This window comes from Monopterus albus, unplaced genomic scaffold (genome assembly GCF_001952655.1).
Source record: "Monopterus albus unplaced genomic scaffold, M_albus_1.0 scaffold176.1, whole genome shotgun sequence".
Lineage (NCBI taxonomy): Eukaryota > Metazoa > Chordata > Actinopteri > Synbranchiformes > Synbranchidae > Monopterus > Monopterus albus.
The window spans coordinates 587,229-588,647 of NW_018128056.1; the positions used below are offsets into that span (position 1 = coordinate 587,229).

Sequence of the window (1,419 nt, forward strand, 5' to 3'; positions counted from 1 at the left end):
CCTGCTCAGTGTTCTGTTGGAGGGGCAGCCCGCCCTAGTTACTCCTCTTTCTAGCAGCAGTCAGGTAGGTGTATTCCCTGGTGCAAGCTTTCTGTGTGCAGAAGCTCTTCACGAACAGCATGACATCCATCATATTAACATATCTGAAAGGTCTGCTTCAAATCTCACATGTTGAGCAAACATCACTGCAATGCAATCATTGTTTTTGGCTGTAAATACATAATTTGATTTCTGTTTCCTTACTGCATTTCAGACAGAAACCAGAAGGCATGGTTGCTCAACATGCACCAATGAACTGACACTTAATAGTGAATACATTTGCCTTAGAAACACTGTGGCAGGTGTTAACACTAAATACTTACTTGATACCAAGACAAAAAAAATATTTTATTGCATCAAATAAGATGTGAAAGAAGAGTGTTAAAACAAATTTAAACCACTGACTAGTAAACTGCAGCGACTTCCCTCAACGTCTGACTATTATTTTGACTGAAACTCACACAACAAACATTAAAAACACATATGTGAATATATCAGACCGAGTTAAAGCACAAGCTAACCTGCGAGATGTATCCTGGGGGTACGTGGATGGGGGGGATAGACCCATTTGGGGACATCATGGGAACCTCAGCAGGACCTGGAAGGGAGGAGAACATTTATTTATTTAACCAGGCATCTCGTGTTAAAGTAAATTCTCATTTGCATTCACTGGTGTTGTTGAGTTGCATTTCAATATGGCACATGCAGAGATATGTTTAGTGTGACACAGATGTGTAATACTGGAAATTTTAGTGCCCCTTATTCCAGTGAATAATCCAAACCCTGTGACCTCAAAGCATACAAACATCCAGAAATCCTTTTATTTCTGTAAAAAAAAAAAAAAAAAAACCAAAAAGAAAGCAGCTAAAGATGACAATGTCTGGATTCAGCAGTGGTATCGTAACAGATGTATGCACAACGCACGAGGGCATGCGACTGCTCAGTGAAAAAGAAAATCTGTATCCTGAAGGAAAGGGCAAGAAAATTGAATAGAATTAGCAGATTGAAAATGATGTTGACTTTTCCCCCAGCCATATTTCCCCCTATAAATCTCTCCATCTCTCTCTTCCCCCGGTCTCTCTGTGATGGAGGTCTATGGCTGGTAAAGTCATCGGGACCCTGTTGGGACAGCTGGAGGCAGACCCGGCCTCAGAATAAATCACACTGTGTACACACACATACATACACACACGCACGTATTAGGACTAATATTTTATGTCCATGCCGAAATGTCCAGTCGAATACTGGTTGAATACTCTAAACTGGCCTCCTGTAAAGGGCCATTTCACCCAAATTATTTTCTCACTTACCTCTAGTCATATAGCTTAGAATAATTTTTTTCTCTTTTACAACTTGTATGAAATAACCCTTTAACTCCCG

General features: G+C 40.3%; 1 protein-coding gene across 1 annotated transcript in view; it reads right to left on the reverse strand.

Moving 5' to 3' along the window:
• fndc3ba (fibronectin type III domain containing 3Ba) overlaps positions 1-1,419 on the reverse strand; it is an 89,382-nt gene that overhangs the window by 46,041 nt on the left and 41,922 nt on the right. Inside the window, 1 exon segment of the mRNA XM_020616616.1 lies at positions 561-637. Coding sequence (XP_020472272.1) covers positions 561-637 — 77 coding nt within the window.